Source organism: Hemitrygon akajei, chromosome 8 (genome assembly GCF_048418815.1).
Source record: "Hemitrygon akajei chromosome 8, sHemAka1.3, whole genome shotgun sequence".
Classification (NCBI taxonomy): Eukaryota; Metazoa; Chordata; class Chondrichthyes; order Myliobatiformes; family Dasyatidae; genus Hemitrygon; species Hemitrygon akajei.
In genome coordinates, this window is record NC_133131.1 from 6,472,873 (window position 1) to 6,498,129 (window position 25,257).

The following is a 25,257-nucleotide window of genomic DNA, read 5'->3' on the forward strand; positions in this document are numbered from 1 at the left end:
TGACAAGGACTGCCTAAAAGCTAAGGAAAGGGCATTTAATGCAACGAAAGTGGGTGAGAAGTTGGATGACTGGGAAGTTTTAAAAATCCAACAATAGGCAACTAAAGAACTTTAAGAAAGGAAAAGATGAACTATGAGGGCAAACTAGCCAAAAATATAAAGCAAGGTATTAAAAGTTTTTTTAGTTATATAAAGAGTAAAAGGGGGGGGGGGGTGAGAGTTGACATTGGACCATAGGAAAATGATGCTGGTGAGGTGGTAATGAAGGACAAAGAAATGGCAGATGAATTTAATAAGTACTTTTCACCAGTCTTCACTGTGGAAGACCCCTGTAGTGTTTCAGAGGTCCGTGAGTGTCAGGGAGCAGGAGTGAGTGCCATTTCTGTTACAAAAGAAAAAGTGCTAGGCAAACTCAAAGGTCTTCAAGTGGATAAGTCACCTGGACCAGACAGACAACATCCCAGAGTTCTGAAAGAGGCTGAGAGATAGCAGACTCATTGGTTATGATCTTTCAAGAAACACTTGATCCTGGCATGGTTCCAGAGGACTGGAACATTGCAAATGTCACTCCACTCTTTAAGAAGGGTGGAAGACAAAAGAAAGGAAATTATAGCCAGTTAGCCTAACCTCCGTGGTTGGGGAAGTGTTGGAGTCTATTATTAAGGATGAGGTTTCAGGGTAAACTTGGAGACTAATGATAAAATAAGTCAAAGTCACCATGGTTTCTGTCAAGGGAAATCTTGCCTGACATATTTGTTAGGGTTCTTTGAGGAAGTTACAAGCAGGGGAGATAAAGGACAGGCAGTGGATGTCATTTTCTTGGATTTTCAGAAGGCATTTGATAAGGTGCCATACATGAGGCATCTTAACAATATAAAATCCTATGGCACTACAGGAACAATACTGGCATGGATAGAGGAATGGCTAGCAGACAGGAGGCAGCGAATGGGAATAAATGAGGCCTTTTCTGGTTGACCAGTGGTGTTCCTCAGGGGTCAGTATTGGGACCACTACTTTTCACATTGTTTGTCAATGATTTAGATAGTGGAATTGATGGCTTTGTGGCAAAGATTGTAGATGACACGAAGATAGGTGAAGAGGTATGTAGTGCTGAGGAAGCAATACGATTGCAGAAGGGCTTAGACAAAATGGAAGAACGGGCAAAAAAGTGGCAGATGGAATACAGTGTTGGGTAATGTATAAAAATGCATTTTGGTAAAAGGAACAAAAGCACAGACTATTATCTAAACAGGGAGAAAATTCAAACATCAGAGATGCAAACGTACTTAGGAATTCTCGTGAAAGACTCCCAGAAGGTTAATTTGCAGGTTGAGACTGTGGTAAAGAAGGCAAATGCAATTCTGGCATTTATTTCAAGGGGAATAGAATATAAAAACAAAGAGATAATGCTGAAGCTTTATAAGATACCAGTCAGGCTGCGCTTGGAGTATTATCAACGGTTTTGGGGCTGCATATCTCAGAAAGGATGTGTTGTCATTGGAGAAAGTCCAGAGGAAGTTCACAATTCCGGGAATGAAGGGGTTAACATGCAAGGACTATTTGGCAGCTTTGGACCTGTACTCACTGAAATTTTGGGGGGATCTCCTCGGAACCTACTGAATGTTGAAAGAACTAGATGAGGGGGTGTGGAGAGGATGTTTTCTATGGTGGGGGTGCCAGAACTAGCAAAAATTGAGGGATGAACCTTTAGAACAGAGGTTAGGAGGGATTTTTTTGCCACTGTGAATCTGTGGAATGCTCTCTTACAGACAGCTGTGGGGGGCCAAGACTGTCGGTATATTTAAGCGAAAATTGATAATTTTCTGATTGGTCAGGGCATCAAAGGATATGGTGAGAAGGCAGGTGTCTGGGGTTGAGTGGGATCAGGGATCAGCCATGATGGTGTGGCGGAGCAAACTCGATGGGCTGAATGGCCTAATTCTGCTCCTAGGTCTTATGGAAAAGTTGTTAATAAATTTTTAACTTTGCATTCGTTATAAAGTCAACACAGATTGTGGTGAATGCTGCCTGTAAGTTAGTGCTGCACATATCCACTGCACAGTGTATCATGAGCATACATTCAGTAATCTGACTGATACAGAGAGTTAGTGGCCTGTTTAGAATGCACCTCTGCAGCAACTGTACAAATAAGGTCAGTTCTTGAACATTTGCTGGCATGCTTTGTCTGCGGGAACTGAGAGAGAGATATATTCAATAACTGAGAGAGAAGCCCTGAAACTGTAATTGAAAAATGCATCTTTTAAAGGGAAGAAAGAATCCCCTCATAGCTCAAGGGTCTGTGGGAAGTGCAGTGTCATGAGATGCCGTAGGCTTAGATCATAAACCTGTGATCATAACAGTTTGATGTGTTCCTGTTAGATCTTTCCAATGCTCTAGGAGTCAAAGTCATAGGTTAACTTCCCCAGGTAGTGCATTTCCATGCTGTTATTCATTAAATTGGTGCAGGGAATGTGCTGCTGGGCCTTTTTTATTTTAGGGAATCAAATAGGTTAATCTAAGTGGCAACGCGAGCCAAATGTGTCAAATCTTTGACCTTACTCCGATGCCTCTTACAACTAAAATAAATCAATTATATATGTTACATAGGGATACTGCTTCCTTCAGTACACAAAAGAGGAAGGATGGCTGGAAGTACTTTGGTTAGGATAATTTCACACAAGATTGAGGGTGAAACTAGTTTTGAAATCAGAATCAATCTTTCAAAGTAACACATGGCACATTGCCTCAACCTTACTTTGATCTAAAACACTGCACTAAATGAAGCTTAGAAATAATTTTCACAAAATGCACTGAATATATATCAGGATCAGGCTTATTGCCATTGATATATGTTGTGAAATTTGTTGTTGTGCGGTAACAATACAGTGAATGCATAACATACACTATAACTGATAATAAGAAATATATGAAAATAAATAAGTAGTGAAATAGAGGGCAAACATAATAAGGTAGTGTTGATGGGATCATTATCGGTTCGGAAATATGATGGTGGCGGAGATGAAGCTTTTCCTAAAACATTGAGTGTGTGTCCTCAGGTTCCTGTACCTCCTCCCTGATGGTAGCAATGAGAGAATGGCATACCCTGGGTGATGGGGTCCGTAATGATGGACGCTGTCTTTTTGAGGCATCGTCTTTCGAAAATGTCCTTGATGCCCATGATGGAGCACTTTCAGCTGTGATATTGATTCCTGCCTGAGCAGACAACTGAGCTCAGGAGGCAGAAAACAGTTCCGCCTCATCTGGACAACAGCCGTTTAACTTGCTGGTTCTAAGCTCCTGTATTCAGTTTCAATTGAAATCTTGACATCTTGACGATGATCCTGTTATCAAGTTTTAAATCTGCGCTGAAGACATCTTTATTTTCCAAGAGGGAAACAGATGCTCGGAGTCCAATAGAGTATGAAATAACCACTTTAGGAGTGAGGAGGAGGGTGGCTTCTGAATGACTTCCTAGCTTTAGCTCTTCAGTAACAGACAGGGATTAATTTCAACTTAAACTCAGTACATGAAGGACCCAGGGGCATACATTGTCATTCATCTGTTCTTTAATTTGCAATGAACTTCTGCAGTACTGAAGTTTTAATGCAATACCAAGGCAGAGTGGCTTCTATAAGCATTCATTTCAAGAGGACTAGAATATAAAAGCAAGGATGTAATGTTGAGACTTTATAAAGCACTGGAGAGGCTTCCTTTGGAGTATTGTGAGCAGGTCAGGGCTCCTTATCTTGGAAAGGATGTGCTGAAACTGGAGAGGGTTCAAAGGAGGTACACGAAAATGTTTCCAGGATTGAATGGCTTGTCGTATGAAGAGCCTTTGATGGCTCTGGCCCTGTATTCACTGGAATTCAGAAGAATGAGGGGTGACCTCATTGAAAACTATCAAATGGTGAAAGGCCTTGACAGGGTGGATGTGAAGAGGTTGTTTCCTGTGATGGAAGAGTCACAGCCTCAGAATAGAGGGACATCCTTTTAGAATGGAGATGAGGAGGAATTTCTTTGGAAAGAGAGTGGTGAATCTGTGGAAATCTTTGCCACAGGCAGCTGTGGAGACCAAGTCTTTATGTATATTTAAGGCAGAGGTTGATAAATTCTTGACTGGTCAGGGCATGAAGGGATACGGGGAGAAGGCAGGAGATTGCGGGTGAGGGGAAAATTGGATCAGCCATGATAAAATGGCTGAACAGACTTGATAGTCCAAATGGTCTAATTCTGCTCCTATATCTTATGGTCTTATTACATTGTAAATACACCAATTCTAATCAAAAGTATACAATTGAATAAATATTCACAGATGGCTATGGAGGCCAAGTCATTAGGTATATTTAAAGTGGTTCTTGATTAGTAAGGGATGAGTGGTTACAGGGAGAAGGCAGGATAATTGGGGTTGAGAGGGATAATAAATTAGCCATGATGGGCTGAATGCCTAAATCTGCTCCTATGACATATGGACTTATTATTCAGGACATAAGTAGGCAGTGGGAGCAGACTGTGAAGAACAGTCGTAAAAGGATGTTTTCAGTGAGAAAGGAGGAAATAAGATGAAAACCAAACTAACAAAATATTGTCTCTTATCCACACAGATTACCCAGCTGAAGATTGAAAACAATCCGTTTGCTAAGGGATTCAGAGGTGGAGATGACAGTGACTTGCGCGTATCTCGTTTGCAGAGGTACGTTATGCAACAAACATGCAGGTACTACATTTTATTTCAATGACTCCATCTTTCTCTTCTAACGTCAGTTGAGTTTCTTTTACAGTTCCTTTTCTACAATGCGTTGTATTTTCTGGGCATGTAAAAATATTTAGTTCTTTAACTTTTTCAAGTTGATTAGAATTCAGAAAACGTATATTATAATCAGAAAGAATAATTTTCAAGTATAATATTTTTCCATCGGAAAATTGATGAAGAATGAGGAAGCTGTAAAATATGAATTGTAAAATGCATGAATACATCAAAAATTGAGGATGTTTCAAATTCAGTAAGTAAAGTATTTCTAATTCCCCTTCAAGATGGAAAGAGGCTATTTAACCCATCTAATCAATGCCAGTGCACAAAGCAGTCCTATTGGTCCACTAATTTTCTCTTTGACCTGGCTTGCTCTCATTCCCATCAATTCCACCTCCTACATTGCACCAGGGACACTTTTCAGTGAATAAGTAACCACCAGACTGCATGTCTTTGGGAGATGGGAGACAATGGCAGCACCCAGGGGAAATCCATACAGACAAAGGGAGAATGTGTAAACTCTGGACTGAGCCTGGGTCACTGGAGTTGTGAGACTGCAACTTATCCGCTTGTGCCACTCTGTCACTTGCTGATGCATTTGGAAAAAAACAACAAATATGAATAGGTCTAAGCTGCATGTAGATGAAGATCAAAGAGATTTTAATATAAATTCACAAAGCACAATACAAGCATTTTCAATATTTTTTGGATTCAGCTGCCTCTTCCAATTATTGCTAATTGATAAGTTAATAAAAACAGTTAAAGAAGGAAAGAAGTAATATAGTTTTTGAACAGCACACACAAACTGCTGGAGGAATTCAGCAGGTTAGGCAGCATCTATGGAGGGAAATGAATAGTCGACAATTTGGGCTGAGACCCTGCCAGAACTTGGTGTATGTTGTCTGAGAGTTCCGGTATCTGCATAATCTCTTGTGTATATAACTCTTGATTTTATCTTGTGAGGTTCATAGAAACATAGAAAATAGGTGCAGGAGTAGGCCATTCGGCCCTTCGAGCCTGCACTGCCATTCAGTATGATCATGGCTGATCATCCAACTCAGAACTCTGTACCTGCTTTCTCTCCATACCCCTAATCCCTTTAGCCACAAGGGCCATATCTAACTTCCTCTTAAATATAGCCAATGAACCGGCCTCAACTGTTTCCTGTGGCAGAGAATTCCACAGATTCACCACTCTCTGTGTGAAGAAGTTTTTCCTCATCTCAGTCCTAAAAGGCTTCCCCTTTATCCTTAAACTGTGACCAATGCCTTTAGAATTTTATACGTTTCAATAAGATCTCCCCTCAATCTTCTAAATTCCAGTGAGTATAAGCCTAGTCGATCCAGTCTTTCTTCATATGAAAGTCCTCCCATCCCAGGAATCAATCTGGTGAACCTTCTCTGTACTCCCTCTACAGCAAGAATGTCTTTCCTCAGATTAGGGGACCAAAACTGCACACGGTACTCTAGATGCGGTCTCACCAAGGCCTCGTACAACTGCAGTAGAATCTCCCTGCTCCTGTACTCAAATCCTTTTGCTATGAATGCCAACATACCATTTGCCTTTTTCACCGCCTGCTGTACCTGCATGCCCACCTTCAATGACTGGTGTACAATGACACCCAGGTCTCGTTGCACCTCCCCTTTTCCTAATCAGCCACCATTCAGATAATAATCTGTTTTCCTGTTCTTGCAACCAAAGTGGATAACCTCACATTTATCCACATTAAATTGCAAGTGCCATGAATTTGCCCACTCACCTAACCTATCCAAGTCACCCTGCATCCTCTTAGCATCCTCCTCACAGCTAACACCGTCGCCCAGCTTCGTGTCATCCACAAACTTGGAGATGCTGCATTTAATTCCCTTGTCTAAATCATTAATATATATTGTAAACAACTGGGGTCCCAGCACTGAGCCTTGTGGTACCCCACTAGTCACTGCCTGCCATTCTGAAAAGGTCCCGTTTACTCCCACTCTTTGCTTCCTGTCTGCCAACCAATTCTCTATCAACGTCAATACCATACCCCCAATACCATGTGCTTTAAGTTTGTACACTAACCTCCTGTGTGGGAATGTAAAATTTCAGAATGTAAAACTCAGAGGTAATGAGGACTCTGTGTTAAAATGCTCTGTGTCTGCCACAAAAATCAGGATCTCACGGTGGCCACCAGTTTCAATTTTAATTCCCATTACCAATCCAACGTGTCACTCCATGGCTTCTTCTACTGTCACCATGAGTCCACACTCAGGTTGGAGGAGAAAACCTTATATTCCATCTGGATAACCTCCAACCTGATGGCATGAACATCGATTTCTCAAACTTCTGGTAATGGCCTCTTCCTCCTCTTCTTCACCATTCCTTTCTCTCAACTTAGCTCATAACTTGCATCTCCTCCCTCCGGTGCTCCTCCCCTTTCCCTTTCTTCTATGCCTTATGTCTGCTCCCGTCGGATGCCCCTTTCTCCAGCCCTTTATCTCTTTTAACAATCAGCTTCCCAGCTCTTTACTTCACTCCTCCTCCTCTCTGGGTTTTGTCTATCACCTACCACCTTGTACTTCGTCCTCCCCTCTCCCCACCATCTTACTCTGCCATCTCCTCTTCCTTTCCAGTCCACATGAAGGGTCTTGGCCCAAAGCATCGAATGTTTACTCTTTTCCAAAGATGCTGCCTGGCCTGCTGAGGTCCTCCGGCATTTTGTGTTTGGATCCAATTTTTACAGTGTAAAATGATTGTTTCGACATGATGAAAAGATATTTAGAGCACAGAAATAGGGTTCCTAAGTACCTCCTGTTAAGAGGAAATTCCAAACCTCAGATTCTAGCAGGAAAGTACCAACCCTGAAACATTGGTACACTCTTCCTGGAATAATGTCTACTTTAAGACAAATCATGTGAGGTTTTACTACAATAAGACCATAAGAGCATAAGATATAGGAGCAGAATTAGGCCATTTGGCCCATCAAGTCTGCTTCACCATTTCATCATGGCTGATCCAATTTTCCTCTCAGCCACAATCTCCTGCCTTCTTCCCATGTCCCTCATGCCCTGACCAGTCAAGAATCTATCATCCTCTGCCTTAAATATACATAAAGACTTGGCCTCCACAGCCGCCTGTGGCAAAGAATTCCACAGATTCACCACCCTCTGGCTAAACAAATTCCTGCTCATCTGTGTTCTAAAAGGACACTTCTCTCTTCTGAGGCTTTGACTCTTCCACCATAGGAAACATCCTCTCCACATCCACTCTATCAAGGCCTTTCACCATTCGATATGTTTCAATGAAGTGACCCCTCATTCTTTTGAATTCTAGTGAATACAGGCCCAGAGCCATCAAACGCTCTTCATATGACAAGCCATTCAATCTTGGAATCATTTTTGTGAACTTCCTTTGAACTCTCTCCAGTTTCAGCACATCCTTTCTAAGATAAGGGGCTTAAAACTGCTTATAATGCTCCAAGCGAGGCCTCACCAGTGCTTTATCAAGTATCAACATTACATCCTTGCTTTTATATTCTAGTCCTCTTGAAATGAATGCTAACATTGTATTAGCCTTCCTCACCACAGACTCAACCAGCACCTTGAGTCTGAAAGAATGTCTAGAATGACGGAAATGGATGAAAAAATATTCTGTGTAAAATCAGCAAAACTGAGTTCATAGAATTCACTTCAGTCAATGACTGTTAATATCCAAGGTTAAACTGGAGATTATGGAATGGCGGAATGATAGAAACAGAATGAAGGAGGAAAGGAATTTTATAGAAATAGATGGGTAAAATTGTTTGATCCTGATGGATTTAAATGCTAACTCAGGTTAGTGTGCTAACAGTTAACACAGCTTAGAGCACATCTATATGGAGCACTTTCACAGGAAAGCAGTTTCCATCACCAAGGACCCCCACACCCAGGCCATGCTCTCTTCTCATTGCTTCCATCAGGAAGAAGGTGCAGGATCCTCAGGACTCCCACCACCAGGTTCAGGAAGAGTTATTAGCCTTCAACCATCAGGGTCTTGAACCAGTGGAGATACCTTCACTCAGCTTCATTGGCCCCATCACTAAAAAGGACTCTTCATCTCATGTTCTCAATATTTATTGCTTATTCATTTTTTTTTCTTTCGTATTTGCATAGTGTATCGTCTTTTGCACAGTGATTGTTTGTCCATCCCGTTGGATGTGGTCTTTCATTGATTTTATTATGTTTCTTGGATTTACAGTGTGTGTCCACAAGAAAACTAATCTTCGGGTTGTATGTGGTGACATATATGTACTTTGATAATAAATTTACTTTGAACTTTGATTGGAACAACCTGTTTCAGTACTGCAATACCACTCTGTACCCTATGACTTTTATAGAGTTTTCTGATAGTGAGATCATTGTCTTAAAACTGAAGAACTATTGGTTATGATGGAAAGGTTTTACAAGTAAAATAAAGGCAGATGGTGGAAGAAAGAATATTTCCTGCTAAATGTGGAAGGCTGCCATTAGAATTTATAAGATTTTAAAATGTGTTTTCTTTTGTCTCTGTGAAGAATGAATTACTGATTCAGTCCAAATTTTTAAACTCTTGCCTCATTAAAAGGATATATTTAGATTTGCAGGCTAAGAATCTCACTTCCTTTCTCCATGCTTTAGTTACATTTGTGTGTCAACAATTTCGATGAAGAATTTCTGTTTCTGCAGTTACAGTGGAACTATATTTTTTAATTCTGATGACCGGATTCTCTGAAATTACATCTCCAACTGTGGTGCTGTTTTTATACTTCAATGTTGGTTCCCAAGATGATCAGTTTTATTTTGCACAGAAATATATATATACATATATATTTGTCTGTGCACCTTAGTCCAGTTCTCTTCCTTCCCTAATTCCCTCTTGGTCTGATGTCTCAGTATTTAATGTTACAGTTGACCTACAATACCAGTAGAGTATTTTTTTGATGTCCTTTGTTTCCTTTGCAGAGAATATCCAGTCATTTCTAAAAGCATTGTTAGACAAAGACTTATTTCAAACCACGGTCAATTGACACCAAAGATGGAAAGCAACTTGACCCATGGGACACAGGGTCATCAGCACTACCCTTATGACAACAATGGACCAATACAAATAACGGCATCGGGCACTCAGGATCTGGCAATCAGCCCATTTGCACCCCAGAGAGATTCAGGACTTATCTATCACTGTTTTAAACCACGAGGTAATTGATAACAACATTTAAGTGCAAAATTAATAATGATTCATCTATAAGGCTCAAGCAAAAAGTAAAGGACGGTACTGAGAGTGTTTCAAAGAATTCTGTTTTAAGACTAATTATGAAGTGTATTCTCTCCATTTGAGAAGTTTTAAAATACACACTATATACCCACAATTGCCCATCCCTAGCTTCCTCTCACTAAGCAGGTACACCCACATCATGTTAAGTTTCCTACAGGTCATTTGTGTCAGTGACTACTGATCCCTCAAGACAGATGACTTTATTCCTTCAGGATTTGAAAACTACTGCCAATGGAAACAGCTACACTAGGTGACAAGGTTGAAGCCATGGAAGAAAATTAAAATTCTTTGTTTCTTATCCATTCAAGTATTATACACACTGCAAGCCACACCCACCAATGCAGCATTTCAAGCCAATCTTATCACTAAATACCTATCAGCAAAATCTTGAGATTTAGTTACTGATTTACCCATACTCTTGATTCATCATTTACTTATCAATACTTTATTCATCATTATTTTTGACTTTTTCTCCCATTATCCAGTGGTTGGACCAAAGGTAGCAAAACAGTAACACAATGAAAATGAGAAGGTAAAGGAAGCAGTGTCTGAAGGTACAAGACAAATAGTAAAAATATTGTCATTGACTTTTATAGGTGGCACAGTTTAGATGTTATAGGACCACAGACCTGCTGTGAACAGAAATTGGATCCAATTCTCTTCCCTCTTAAGCCTTGTCATCAATTTCATGACTTAAAAATGGACATGGCTGCAAATGACTTGGGCTAGTTGCCACAAGTGAGATGTAGCTAGATGGAGCAAGTTCTCCACTATACATTAATAGCTACAGTACTGTGCAAAACCGTTAGGCACATGTGAATCAAATTCTGTAAAGTGATGATGCTTTTTAAAATAAATGAAAAGTTTCCAAATATCAAAAAACACTATAAAAAGCAGTAAAAATCTACATCAAATCAATATTTGGCGTGACCACCCTTTGCCTTTTAAACTGCACAACTTTTCTTAGGTACACTGTTGTGCAGTTTTATGAGAAAATTGGCTGGTAGGTTGTTCCAGGCATCTTGGAAAACTTGCCACAGTTCTTCAGCAGACTTTGGCTGTCTCGCTTGCTTCTGTCTCTCCAGGTAATCCCAGACAGCGTCAGTAATGTTGAAATCAGGGCTCTGTGGAGGCCATACCATCTGAAATCATATTTAAAAAGTCTAGGGCCGTGCACTGTATGTACGGCCAAACTCTAAATCATATGTTCCATTTTACATATTGCACCTTTTTAAAACTATTCATCTCAGGATTTGGATCTTGTCAAAAAGTTGGCATTTAATATACACTCCTAATGCATTCTATGTAAAATGAATATAACAAATGCATTGTATGATGTAAACAAAATATTTACATACTTTTTGTCATTTAAAAAATGGACAAAATCCAAGATAAAACGGCCCACTTGATGGCACCGTATTCAATTCCAGGCATTTCCATTCCCTCCTTACAGTCCACAGTTACAAAGTTGCCTGGGACACGTTTTGAATTTTGCATTGGAAAGGGAAGATTTCAGGCTCTTGCCCACACATTATCCTGAATTTTGATGTCGGCAGTGAAGTTGTAGTGCTTGGAGTCTCTGAAGAAAGCTCCCGACAAGGATCCAACCATTTCTGGGACACAGATTTCACCATTTCAAATCACATACTGCCAGACATCGGACGTATCCAATACTGTACTGATGTTGCAAAAGCCTGATAAAATATCCAAACCTACTTAAGAACTTACAGAGACAGCAAACCAGGGAGCTCAATGTGCTTATTTATTACTAAACTCTTAATAATTTTATAGGGACCAAAATAAAGAGGGAATTGTGCAAAAGTGGAGGCAATCTGAAAGAAAAAGGTAAAAATGGGCTCTCCTGGGATATCTGTATGAGGAGATGGTTTGGGGCTAAAAAGGTTATTAAATAATATTTCCAGCTTTGTACGCAAGTTCCAACTTACTTACTCATGCGCTACAAATAAAAACCGAAACTATTGCAAGAGCAAATAATGGTAACAGGACCTTCCAGCCCGACAAGCCTGCGCCCCCAATTACACTCATGGGACCAATTAACCTACTAATCTGTTGGTTCTTGGAACGTGGGGGGAAACGGGAGCGCGTAGAGAAAACCCACTCGGTCACGGGAGAAGGTACTAACTCCTTACAGGGAGAATTGGCGCTGCAATAGCGTTACACCAACCGTTACACCACCCAATAACCTGCTGGAGGAACTCAGCGGGTCGAAACAATCTGTGCAGGAAAAGTAATTGTCGACGTTTCAGGCCGAAATCCTGCACCATGCTTCTTCCACCAAATTGTTTGTTGCTCCAGATACCAGCCTCTGCAACCTCTGGTATCTTCAAATGCTGGAAGGTCACAGCGGGTCAGAGGCAGGAAGAAATAAAGTCAACGGTCATTCATTAGAACTGGAAAGTTTCTATTTCTTGTTTTCGTTTTCAGTCACTCTATAGCTATTCATTCCAACCTTAACACGCGCGCTAAACGCACAATGCGGAACTGATTAAACCCGCCTGCCAAACTTCGGTCCCATTATTGTCAATAGAACTATTTCTCAGAAGCGGAATACGATAGCCAGTCGCTGATTTACTACGCTCCCGGTGGAGCAGCCGAGAAACTGAGAAAACAACTTCTGGACTCCCACTTTCGCACAGTCCAGGCGTTTCCCATTTTTGACGATGTACAATGACAGCCTAAAGGTTATTTCGCGCCGCAAATTCTGGGTCATTATCACTTATAAAAGGTATTTATCAACTTCTAAATACGTTTTATAAACTATACATTATTTATATAAATAGGCAATCCAGCATACACCTTTATTTGAATGTATTTTACTCATTGGCGTGTCTTTATCTGACTGACATTAATGGAAACTGCAGTTTGACTGTGGTGAGGACAGGAGAGAAAGTGATAAGGTGAATAAAAAGGGTTGCTGAGCCTATTGGGGAATGTGATGGAAAATGTATTGCTGGTGTCTGGGTAACTACAAGAGCGGCTCTGAGAGCAGATGGTTGGTAATTAACCGAGCTTAGGCTGATAAACGTTCCTTCTGTTGATCAGTGTTTGAGGAGATTTGTCTTTGTAGCTATACAGTAATGGTATTTTTATAACAGAGCTAAAACGTTCCTCCGATTTCTCCTCGGACAAGCTGTTTCCACTTAGGTGGCAGTAAATTACTGAAATGTCCACATACTCTGGAATAAAAGTGCAGTCAAAGGGAATAGTATTTTACCGACAAATGAACGGGTTCTTTATAAAGTTATTTTTGCTTTCTTCTTTTGCTGTTGTTGTTGTTTTATGCTGGTTCTCACCAAATGTTGTTGCGCTTTTGTCAACACGTTGGTAATGAACGCCCCGGTATCCTGCACTCCCGATCTGCATTCCTATTTCTTTAAAACACCTCACTTCGTCACGGATAAAGCCCGCTCCACCGTGGAGCGTATCTACAAAGAGCGCTGTCCCGCTCCTTGTGATGGGAATACCCGAAAGAAAAAAATCTCAGGGTTGTATATGGTGACAGACATGCACTTTGATAATAGATTTACTTTGAACTTAATCTTGAGACCTCGCTGCTGCGAGGCATCGCGAGGCAACAACGCCTCCTGTTCCTAATTTTGCGCTGGTTGGCGGCCATTTGGATCAACCCTGGCATGGTGTTCATTTCGCTAAACATAATCGATATAAAACCTTTCCCTTTCTCACTGCAGCTTGGTTTCACAAGAGGTTAAGTCCTTAGACGCTTTTTTAATGAGTTTGCTTGTACTTCTTTGCCTCTTTTCTCAATATTCCCTGAATGAGAGAACTGACATATGCCACAGAGATTAGGACGGGCAAGGAAGTAAGGGACAACCCACTCTCCGCCTTGTCTGGGAGGGTGGAATCGTCACTTACACTTTGATCGGTTTAGCTATGGCATGGAACTCACTAAATGAGCAATTGTATGGAAAGTGTCCCATCATTCCAAGATACAGGCAATGGGGACTAGCTCAGGTAGACAACTTGTTCGACATAGACTACATGGGCTAAAGGGCCAGTTTCCTTCCCTTTCTTCCATGGTCCACTGTTCTCTCCTATCAGATTCCTTTCTCTTAGATAGATAGATAGATAGATAGATAGATACTTTATTCATCCCCATGGGGAAATTCAACTTTTTTTCCAATGTCCCATACACTTGTTGTAGCAAAACTAATTACATACAATACTTAACTCAGTAAAAAATATGATATGCATCTAAATCACTATCTCAAAAAGCATTAATAATAGCTTTTAAAAAGTTCTTAAGTCCTGGCGGTAGAATTGTAAAGCCTAATGGCATTGGGGAGTATTGACCTCTTCATCCTGTCTGAGGAGCATTGCATCGATAGTAACCTGTCGCTGAAACTGCTTCTCTGTCTCTGGATGGTGCTAAGTAGAGGATGTTCAGGGTTTTCCATAATTGACCGTAGCCTACTCAGCGCCCTTCGCTCAGCTACAGCCCCTTACCTCTTCCAACTATCACCTCCCAGCTCTTTACCTCACTTCCCCTCCCCAACCCTACCCATACACCTTTCCCCTCCCCAACCCAATCCAACCCACTCACCTCTCCCCTCAACTGGCTTCACCTATCACCTGCCAGCTTCTTCTCCTTTCCCTCCCCCTACTTATTCTGGCTTCTCCCACCTTCCTTTCCAATCCTGATGCAGGGTCTCTGCCCGAAACGTCCTCTGCTCAGCTCCCCGACTTGCTGAGTTCCTCCAGCATTTTGTGAATGCAGCCTATTCCAGTGCTGTATGCGAGTCCTACAACTCGCCAAGAAGGCGAACACATATTGCTGACTGACGTGCCGCATCATTCCCGTTAAGTTAGACTGGTGATCCGCAGAGTAATTGCAATTCCAGTGGAGCTTTGAAACATACCGAGTGAAGGATTTTGTGATTTCCCCTTGAACTCCAGTTTCTCTATGTTCAGCCTCAGAATTCGCAGCAGCTCAGGCTTTTGGGCATAAACGTTGAATTGGTTTTAGGATAGCGCGGAACTCCGCTATTGACGGCAGAGTTAAGTGTAGAAATTCTTTAACCTCAGTGGACGTGATTCAGCACATCTTTACCAGTTATTGAATTGAATCGCACTGCACTCGATCTGGCAGATAATAATGTGTAGTGGCTCTTTCAAAGGGCGACCCTCTGGCCTCTCCCCGGAGCTCTTCCAGAGATTCCCGCTCAACTATTCGCCAAATTCCCTTTTGGAAGTTAATATTGAATTTGCTCCCACTTGTTTCATACAGCGCAGTCCAAATCAACAACTCATGGCATGGGAGAAAAATCTTGTCCGATGGTTTGCCGATTACTTCAAAAGTCGTCGCCTTGTTCTCAGGTTTTCAAATGGGAAAAGTTACTAGGAAAAATAGAACAAATCCAAGGAGGTTCCTTCTGCACCTTTTCGTTATAATGGCAGCAGCAGACTGCTCGCTGCTCCGGCAACCAAGTAATGATGCAAATAGAGGCGGGTGCTGAAGAATTAAGCAGAATGAAAACATACCCTTATGTGACGAATTACGTTAGATCAAATCCGCCGTAACGGCAAATTTGGACTACTGTTTAGAAAATAATCGACATTTGGAAATATGCGCGTGAAAAATCAAGACTTGCATCAAAAAGCAACTTAAGAACGTTATAAGAACATACGTGTATAAGGTTGAAATACCCAACAGATGTTACTTAAAATATATAGAAAATCACCTCATCTGGTTAGATGTGTGGCGACTCGACAGTACTCTTATACTGCGAACTATTCAACACCTGTAGCAATCAGCAATAAAGAAACTGCCGGAGGATCTCAGCTGATTGAGCAGTTGAGTTCCTCCGGGAGATTGTTTGTTGCTCCAGAGTCCAGCATCTGCAGTCTCTTGTGTCGCCTTTAATAATCATCTTTGTCTCCCCCACCCCTCCGCACACCTCGCCCCTCTCGCCGTACTCAACACGGATGCTGGAAGTACAACCTTGGGGATGTAATACACTGTTCTCATTTTTATTTTTGTCCTCATGGTTTCTTACTACTGTGAATGAGGCTATTGGGCGCATCAAGTCTAGAAGATTAGCTATATTTGTCACATATATGTTGAAACATACAGTGAAATGCGTCGTTTGCTTCAAATCAAATCAACAAGGATTACGCCGAGTGGGCTGCTTGTGTCGCCACGCTTCCGGCGCCAACTAACCCTAGTCTATATCGGTGCCCTTGACGCGTCCACCACCCCTCTATACCCCCGTAACCTATTCTCTGACATCGACTCGCTCTGATTCTCCCGACATCCAATTAACCCAGCAACCAGCACATCCTTAGGACATGGGTTGAAACCCACGCCGTCACAAGGAGATTGTGGAAGATCGGGATCAGATAAATATTCACCCTGAGAAAATCGTTTCGTCTCCATTTACTTCAATTTGTAGTTAAATGAATAAGAAGTTATTTCATTCATGAGTTGTAAGGACGTTTTTGAAGTGTCATTTTAAGTTCGAAGGATAACACCGGTTGTCGAATTCTCCTGTTGAACCAATTTGGATGTTATACCGTGTCCTATTTCAATCCGTTTCTAGAATAGATTTTTTAAAATTAACAAATAAGTCGCGAAGTGTCATTGAAGTTGAATGATATTTTGGTCGGTTTCAGATTGTAACTTTCTTTTTTTCCCCATTTTCACTTTCAGAAGCCCATGGTCACCCAGATTTGCCCTGTAAACGACCCTTTCTGGAAGGGCACGCTTCCCTTGCTGATGAACATTATTTCCGTCCGCCACCTTATGACCAGCAGGTGATGAATCCGCCGTATCGGAATGAACAAGATTTAAGGGATGCCTGTATGTTTTCCGGCCCTGTGAACGACGTGCCTGGAGGGACCACGGTCGAGGAACATCCTTCTCAAACGCTAAACTGCAATATGTGGGCGTCTGTTCCATCCTATGGTAACTGCAGCGTTCAGGCCATGGAGACTGTCCCTTACCAGCATTTCTCAGCCCACTTTACCACCACGGCCATGATGCCGCATCTCTCCAGTCTCCCCGCACAGAGCTCACAGCCCCCGTGTGAGTCACAGTTTGGCGGCTACCACTCGCCGCCGCAGCAGCAGGTTCGACAGAGGGTGCCCATTTCTTCTTGTTCACCGCGAGACAGAGTGCCCCTCTCCCCGCACGACAGGGTCCCACCTTCTCCCCATGCTCAGAACTCTCGCGAGTTCCTTTTCTCACAAAGCCTATCCTTACCGAGGGAGCTCCCTACCCAGTACCACTCTGGTCTGGGGCCCGTGGCAAACTGGACAGACAGCTGACTCAGAACGATATAAGGAAGCAGTATTAGTAAGAAGGATGCAGGAAAGGCCTGGGTTTCTCCTGCCGGGTAGCGGACCCAAATTAGAAGCTTACCACACGCCTCAAAAAAAGGTCCCTCAACAGGACTCCGCCACGTCAGAGAAACCGCCCAGAATTGTTCTCCAAGGATACTGCTTTTCTCGCTGTTTGTTTCAGATGATACGTTCCTTGCTGTATGGTGAATTCCCAAAACCAATTGCAAAAAGGATTCCTTCAAATAAGTATAAACCAAGAAAAACGTAATGAGCAAATTCTACAGTAACCTCCTATAACGATCTTCTATCTGACTAAACTTAGAAATCTAAGGGTTCTGCAAAGCATTTTGTGTATTATGGACAGCAATAAAAGACAATTATGTGATTATATCCAATAGTGGAATATATAAATAACAATATAATTTTTAAAAAATCATCTATCTATGAATATTTTTGACTGTGAATTCAATGGCTGAAGCAGTGATTATTTTTGAAGATTGTGTTTCTTTAATCAGTTTGCTTAGGGTTGTACCCCACACATCATTTCCCATTGGCATACTTTATTCCGTCACCCAGATTGTAACCAGCTGGCTGCTGAGTGGCTCTGAAGTGGCCATAGAAAGATGTAAAGCATTTGTGTTATGGCATCTTCTATGTCATCCTGCTCTTTCCCCATAGGGAATAGGATTACTTAATCCAGCACCTTCCACTGGCTGATGTTTGAGAGCCAGTGCCTGTAGGGAATGAACGTGCTCTTTCATTCTGCTATTGCTGTGTACCATTGAATGAATCCAAGGCACTTCTGGAATTACCCATTTGTAATTCTTCTTGTAATTTAATCTTTGAATCATTGTCCATTTGCTGAATAATGCCAACTATATTTTTGTTTGCTTAATTATCCATGTAAACTAGCCATTTTCATGTACATTATTTGATAAATTTATACAGTCTTTTTACTTGCAGTTTCTGACAACAAAGTGAAATGTTTGCAAACTTGGGTAATCAATTGTTTGCAGTGTAAAACCTGTGTAAGTCATAAGGTTCAATTATTGATGCAGAGAAAATTTGAAAAAAATGTTTTATTCAAATGTTCAATTTAGTAGTATATAATTATGGCTCAAAAGTATTAAAAGATCTTGTATAAACTTCTTAGAAATCCCATTCTAAATTCAGATTTGAATCTTTGAAGCATTTCAGATATCTACATCAGTGTACTAACTCATGATATGGATTGGTGCATAACTCCATGTCAATCATGTTTAGTTAGCTGTCACCGTTCCAACTGTTGATTTTCATTAAACTCTTGAAGAAAGTTTGTCAGGAAAAAGAAGCAAAAGGAGATTTTGAAAAGAACGATTTTACTTCTGTTATTGTGCAGCATGCTGAAGTGTTCTAGATCAGGAGAATGTGATACTTGCAGTTTTAAGGTAGGGAAGATTTCCTTATGTGTTTGAAATAATGAAAAAATGTTATTTATGAAGGAGTTTACATTTTCTCCAAAGTCTACATTCAGGGAAATGGTCTCCTCCTGACACCCTTCCTTTGCCATGTTTCAACCAAAATAATCTTCCTGCCCTCTAACTTCCTTGTGCATACGCACAAGATGTGCTTGTTAAAGGTACAGTAGATCGACCAATATAACAAAGCAGTGTTTTAGAATTGTGTTTGATTCTTTTCTCTGTACAGGGTGGCTAACCTTATCCCTTAAAATTAGACATCAGCCGGCCACTGAAAGCACAGAAAATGTGGCAAAGACATACTAACACTAAGTTAGCAGACATCTTAATTTACTTTGCAAATATTAAAGTGGCGAGAAAAAAATAGTTGCCGCGCAATTCTGTGCAAATACGAGCTACTATTTTGATGCTGTTGCTTTAACTGTTTTCTGCGTTGCACCAAAAGGATGTTCTGCCGTGCTCATTTTGCAATCAGTACTGAGCTACAGAGTGAAAGAATAAGCTGGCATTTTCACAGTGCCATTTTCATTCCTTGCAGTTACCATAGTACTGAATAAATGATGAATTTGTTAAGGGTAATTACTGCAATTTTGTAAGCAAGCTGTATCCTTAACAAATCTAAAACTGACCTAAATGTACAACTGGATACGGTACCCAGATTGTACTTCGTGGCATGACACCTCCTATGTTAAAGAAAGGTAACAACACCTTAGATTTACATTGTGACGTAGTACATAGTGCAATGTCGCCTACAGGTATAAAAATAAGTATTTATCATGAAAATGAAAATAATATAGACATTTCAGCAATCACATAGTTAATAAAATGCTTATTTCAGCTGTGGAAAAGGATGCAGTTACTTGATAAGAGATTCAGTGCTAAAGAAATGAATAAACTTAAACTAAAATTGGCTATTTATTACCATAATCACCATTGATAGATTCAATGCACTAATATAGGTAGATAAATTCCCTGTCACCTGTAATTACAAAAGAGATCAATTTGTGCTTTTGAAAAATAACTTTAACAGAAGGAGCATACTTATTCTTACTTTAGTACCAAGATCAACCTAGCAGCTATAGACACTTGTGCCAATTTGGGGGGCAATTATTAAAGAATATCACTAGGTGTCTTGCATATACAGGAGCAGTATCCAACAAAATTCAACACAAAGGAACAAAGGCATATGTGATGAAAAGGTCAGTCAATGTTAGACTGGTTAATCTTAAAAGTAGCAGAGAGGGGGTCTGACTGGAAAGGCATAGATCGTGGTTTAAATAACTGAAGATGTGGTTGTCAGCTATGGAGTGATAGAAATCCTGAATGTTGTGAGGGTTGGAGGAAAACTGAGATGGTGGAAGAATGGAGGATGTTACAAATTCATGGAGAGGCAAGGCCATGAAGAGATTTGAAATCAAGTCTTGAGAAATTTAAAATCAAGACATTGCTAGAGGAATGCTGGCAATGCAATGCTGTGTTATTTTCTGTTAACATCTATGGGTGAAGATCTATCTGTTTTTTTGTTGGTAAATAGTCATCAAATTATGTGTGTATCAGTACTTGCCATTTCAGCCTCCCATTTTTTAATGTACTAATATAGTCAGGCCAGCTAGGTGATCCACAATCCCTGTTGTTAACAACACATTCTATACACAAAGTAGCATAATGTGCTTCTAACTACTACTTTAATGGTTAAATAAACTCCTTTAGTCTCACCCTATCAGTGATATTCCAATTCTTCTGCCTAACCCCCTCTCACCTTTCCTGCAACTGAAGGACAACTTGTTTTCTCCATTTACAAATTCTGACAAAGGACCTTCAACCTGAAGCTGTGACTGTTTCTCTTTACACTGGTGCTACTTGACCTGAGTGGAACTCAAGTGCATCAGGCATTTTTTTGTTCTTGTTTCTTTTTTCATTGAGGTTCATTCTTTACGCATTAATGAAACATTTTAGTGATAACAGTCATGCATGACTACAAAGATAGAAGTCCCATTTATCCCCATGCTTTTTTTGCAACTGTTGTTAAGAAGATAGATTCCACTCCACCCCTTGTAAATGGCTAGATTTTCACTAATAATTAAGTCAATTCTTACAATTTGGAGATTTACATATAGACCCCTCAGAATGATAAGAGCTTGCATTTGTCAGTGTTCTAGCATGTCGCTTTGGGGTTAAGTTGACTGGAAGCAATAGTGTAAACGTCAAATGGCCAAGCTTAAGCCAAGGAACAGCAGAGTGATTTATTTAAATTTGGAATAAAAATAGGAAAAAATGTAAAGCCAGCCACTGATTTACTATAATTTATTTTTAAATATTGTACTGCTAAAATGAAGTGCAATGAATTTATTACTTTATGTGCAATGAAAGAACACCTATGTTAGGCAATTTTCATGGTTTCTAACTTCAGTTTTACAGATGATTTGTTATTGAAGAAAATGCCCTAATGAGGTGTGAGGAAGATTTCACCTGTAACAAGCAGAGAGAAAACTCAACATGAAACTGAAATTAAAGTGCACTGGAGAACATGGCTAAGTGATGGTGTGAAAGAGTTGCACTGCACAGAAATCAGTCTTCAGCCTATCATGCCCATGCTAACCCTTTTGCTTAACTACATCCATTCCATTTGCCCTTATTAGGTTTATATCCTTTCGTGACACGGGAGCAGAATTAGGCTATTCAGCTCATCAAATCCATCATAACTGATTTATTATCCCTCTCAATCCCATTCTCCCGCCTTCTCCCCATTCCCTTTGACACCCTAACTAATCAAAAACCTATCAACATCCACTTTAAATATACCCAATGGCTAGTCTCCACAGCCATCTGTGGCAATGAATTCCACATATTCAACACTCTCTGACTAAAGAAATTTCTCTTCATCTCTGCTCTAATGGAACATCTTTGTATTCTATGCCCTCTGGTCCTAGACTTCCTCTTCACATCCATTCTGTCTAAACCTTTCAATATTTCATAAGTTTCAATGGGATCCCTCCTCATTCTTCTAAATTCCAGTGAGTACAGGTCCAGAGTCATCAAATGCTCCTCATACTTTAACCCTTTTATTCCCAGGACTATTCTTGTAAACCAACTCAGGACCCTCTACAATGCCAACATACCCTTTCTTAGATAAGAGGCCAAAAAACTGTTCACTCCAAGTGTGTTCTGATCAACACTTTCTAAAGCTCAGCATTACATCATTTGCCTTCCTTACCACTGACTCAAGCTGCAAGTTAACCTTTAGGGAAATCTTCACAAGGTCTCCTCAGTCCCTTTGCATCTCTGATTTCTGAAATTTCTTCCCATTTAAAAATAGTTTATGCCTTTATTCCTTTTACCAAAGTGCATGACCATACACTTCTCTACACTATAGTCTTGTTGCAATCGCTTTGGGAAGTGGACCCAAGTGCAGAACACCGACACGTAGGTAGCATTGACAGAAGTGTGTTTATTAATAGTTGTGAGGAAGGCTGGGGAGCGAGGATGAGATGCTCATGTGGACGTGAACGTTGGACAACCAGAGGCACCCGGACCTGGAGCTTGGACACGGAGCCTGGACTTGAACGCGGACATGGGACGACAAAACCAAACAACGACAGATAATTCATATCTTGACTCAGAGTAGCAGCAAACGGTCAGCAATACTCAGCTGGACACGAGACGACAAAACAAAAGCAACGACAGACAATGCGTATCCTGACTCGGACTAGCGGCAAACGTCATGCTGGACATGAAAATGATAGAATTCCCAAAGCACCCCAGGCACCGAAGCAACTTAGAGTCCACTATTCTTGGCGGCTCGGAACATGGGGCACTGGCCGAGGTGACGGTCCAGCCCCGAGTAGATGTAAGCCGGAGCTTTTATGCTGCCGGTTCCGATGACAATCAGGTGCCCTAATCAAGGAGCCCTGTAGAACAGTGGTTCCCAACGTGGGGCCTACGCCCCACAGGGGGGTAATTTGATTTTTAAGGGGGGCAATTCGAGAATGAGTTATTAACAGTGAATTTTTTCTAGTAAGTCTGTGTGAGTATGAGTGTGTGTGCGTGTTAATACATATGTGTATATACAGTATGCATGCATAAACATACTTGTGTGTATGTACATGTGTAATTGCGTATGTACTGTATATATAGTGTATCACCATCATTACAGCCATCAAATGGCTTTCATAATTAAATTAATGAATTGACTGATGTAGGAAGGAACGAATGAACAAGTCCAAACGTGTAAGAAACTCGTACGAGGTCGCGCCAATGCTGCTTTTTGCAGTAGCTTTCGGTATTTGGTGGTGTGAAGGTGTGTACATTGCGTCATCTCTTTTAAACGGTGTATCTGTCTTTGTAAGTTTCTTCCTCAGAACTTTAACAGTCCTTTGGTTCTTTTATTTTTCTCTTTCATGAATGCCATGTTCTTTGGAAGCTTGTTTAAACCAAGTTAATGGTCTTTTAGGCTTCCTCCAGGTGAATAGGAGTTCACTTTTTGAATAATAAGAATTATATATCACCACAGGGGGCATCAGGATTTTAGAGGTGATTAGGTGGGGCATGGCCAAAAAAAGGTTGGGAACCACTGCTGTAGAACATGGGGAAAGGAAATGAACAGAAATGAGGAGTCACCAGACCGGACCATAACAATTCTATCTGTCACCTCTCTCACTTTCCTAATTTGTCTAAGTCCTACTGCAGACTCCCATGCTTTCTTAACACTACCCTGCTCCTCCACTTATCTTTGCATTGTCCACAAAGCCATCAATTCCAATATCCAAATCATTGACATATAATGTGAAGAAAGTTGTCCCAACACCTACTCCTACTGATCACTACCAGTCACCAGCACTGACTATGCCTTTCCTATGCAAATGCCTTTCTAAAGCCTCTTAAATATAATGATTGCATCTGATTCTACCATTTTCTCTGGCAGCAAGTTACAAATATCAACCAATCTGTGTATGAAACTTGCCCCTCAAATCTCTTTCCTCTCACCTTAAACCAAGACCCTCTTGTTTTTGATATCCTTACCATGGGAAGCATTCACCTACCCTGTCTATGCCACTTACAATTTTATACAGCTATTCTTTCTGATGTACTCTTCAACTCACCACTCATTTTCCTGCCGCAAACTGAACTAGAAGTAATTCACAATAGCTAATTAACCTACAAACATGTCTTTGGACATGGCAGCAAACTGGAGCAGCCAGAGGAAACAGACATAGTGTGCAGACCCTACAAAGACAGCACAAAAGGTCAGAGCTGAACCCAGGTTTCTGGTTAATTTCAGTACCACTGAGCTGACCTGATAGAGCTCTATGGGATTATGATTATCCACGGGGCTGATGTAGAAAAGAAGTTTTGTCCTCTGGGGCAGATTAGAACCAGGCAGAAGGTGATTAGAATGTGAAATGTACTTCTATGAGGAGCAGTTGAAGTGAGTAGCATAGTTATAATTAGAAGAAGCTAGATAAAGATATGAAGAAGAAAGGGAATATTTGTTGATGAGACAAGATGAAAGAAGGGACTGGATTTCTGTGGAATGTACATTCTGTCAAGGGTTTTGTTGGGTCAAATGGTTCAGTTCCCTGCTGTAAGTAATTATTTGTAGATAAATTGACATCTGGGTGTAGGGCCAGGTAATATTACAGATAGAAAATCAACATCCAGTTTTCTTTAGTGATTGACTCACAGAAAAAGAGCATCTTTTGCAAAAACACTGGGTGTCTGCTTTTGAATATATACCCACCTCCATGAAAATCTAATTATAATTCTTTAAAAAATGACATTTCTCCATTAAATGATGTTGACTTAAGGCAAAGATGCTTAAAATGCTATGACATTGCTTTTATGATTCAAAAAGTATTAATCAGACATTTCCTATCTTCTCTGCCACAGGTTTTACCTGTAAATAACTTGTTTTTTTCCTGAATTTTTTAATGGAATTTGTCAACAACTTTGCAACAAACGAAGGAAAATGTCTTTGATCATATACATTTTTTCTTTTAAGCATATTATATAACATTATATTCAGCTTTAAAATGCATTTAGTGGATAAATGAAAGATAATTTTTTTGTATAGTATTATGCAAGACAGGCAATGAAATTCACACATTCAGAAATGTTTTGTCAGGTCCCTGAGTCTTTTGAATATTATAAATATCATATTTAGCAAGAAGCATACATGTCCAATAGTTCCCTCACTGAGATGCTGCAATAAAACAACCAATTAATTATTTTAAAAACACTGGTGATTTTTTGAGGGAAGACTTGAGTGGCCTCGATGCTCAGCAAGCCCATTTTAGCATATGGAACTGTCATTACACTGAAAGTTCAAACTGTTTCTGGAAGTGAAGGAGGATTGAGTGAGAACTGAACGAGTATATAAAAAAGTAAAAGTAAAAGAAGAAAGGTTAAATTGTGAAATGGAAAACCCCGTTCCAAATGAGGTTCATGTGGATCTGAAATTATCAT

At 40.5% G+C, this 25,257-nt stretch overlaps 1 protein-coding gene across 1 annotated transcript in view; it reads left to right on the plus strand.

Annotated features, from left to right (window-relative positions):
• The window catches only part of tbx4 (T-box transcription factor 4), an 89,840-nt gene extending 71,391 nt beyond the window's left edge, over positions 1-18,449 (plus strand). Inside the window, exons 6-9 of the mRNA XM_073052897.1 lie at positions 4,602-4,690; positions 5,002-5,004; positions 9,706-9,941; positions 16,707-18,449. Coding sequence (XP_072908998.1) covers positions 4,602-4,690; positions 5,002-5,004; positions 9,706-9,941; positions 16,707-17,323 — 945 coding nt within the window. The 3' untranslated portion in view covers positions 17,324-18,449. The remainder of the gene's footprint in view (positions 1-4,601; positions 4,691-5,001; positions 5,005-9,705; positions 9,942-16,706) is intronic.
• Positions 18,450-25,257: the final 6,808 nt, after the last annotated feature.